Below are 636 nucleotides of genomic sequence, written 5' to 3'. Positions count from 1 at the left end.
CTTTCCAAAGGAAACTGCCACCAACTTGAAGGATAAGAGTTTTAAGGAAATGTTCGAAGACGTGAAGGGCAGAGTCGGCGAAATCGACCAGACCGTGGGAACGTGGATCGAGAAAAAGTCGGGCGAAGCCGAAGCCAAGTAGGGTTTGAGACGCGATTCACTTCACTCCCAAATTCTATATGAACAAGTGCCTTCGAAACCTATAGCAGTTGTCTTAGGAAAAGGAAGGATGTCTTCAGGTGCTTTTAATTTATGTGTGTAATAAAAAGGACTATTGTTCCTTTCTATTAAACGAAAGAAAGATGATAAATGAATGTGTGAATGTGTTTATTTTGTTAAATGTTCTGTTGCTGTACCTGTGGTTACCTGTTATACCTGGCATTGAGGGTTTTGCTATATTTACCAAAGAAACAGTGTTTCCATTTTGATATTCTTCAGAGTTGTGATGTTTGCTGCAGTGCAAATGAAAATAAAGTTGAATTATTTGTTAGAGTTTGTGTTTTTATTGTTTTTCCATGGCGGCTTCAACCATTAAAAATATTTGTCAACGGTTTTAATTCTTTCGCCAAATCAGGTGTACCATATTGTAAATTATGATTTTATTTTGCAAACAGACGTTGCTAACAGGGTATTCCA

General features: G+C 37.3%; 1 protein-coding gene across 1 annotated transcript in view; it reads left to right on the top strand.

The window, feature by feature from the left end:
* The window catches only part of LOC119594820, a gene marked incomplete in the record, with an annotated part of 8,353 nt that extends 7,861 nt beyond the window's left edge, over window positions 1-492 (top strand). The window contains 1 exon segment of the mRNA XM_037943910.1: window positions 11-492. Within this exon segment, the coding sequence (XP_037799838.1) occupies window positions 11-142 (132 nt within the window).
* Between the last annotated feature and the right edge of the window lie 144 nt (window positions 493-636).

This window comes from Penaeus monodon, chromosome 34 (assembly GCF_015228065.2).
Source record: "Penaeus monodon isolate SGIC_2016 chromosome 34, NSTDA_Pmon_1, whole genome shotgun sequence".
In the NCBI taxonomy this organism is placed as follows: domain Eukaryota; kingdom Metazoa; phylum Arthropoda; class Malacostraca; order Decapoda; family Penaeidae; genus Penaeus; species Penaeus monodon.
Note: the sequence above shows the minus strand (reverse complement) of the source record. Positions and strands in the feature narration are given on the sequence as shown.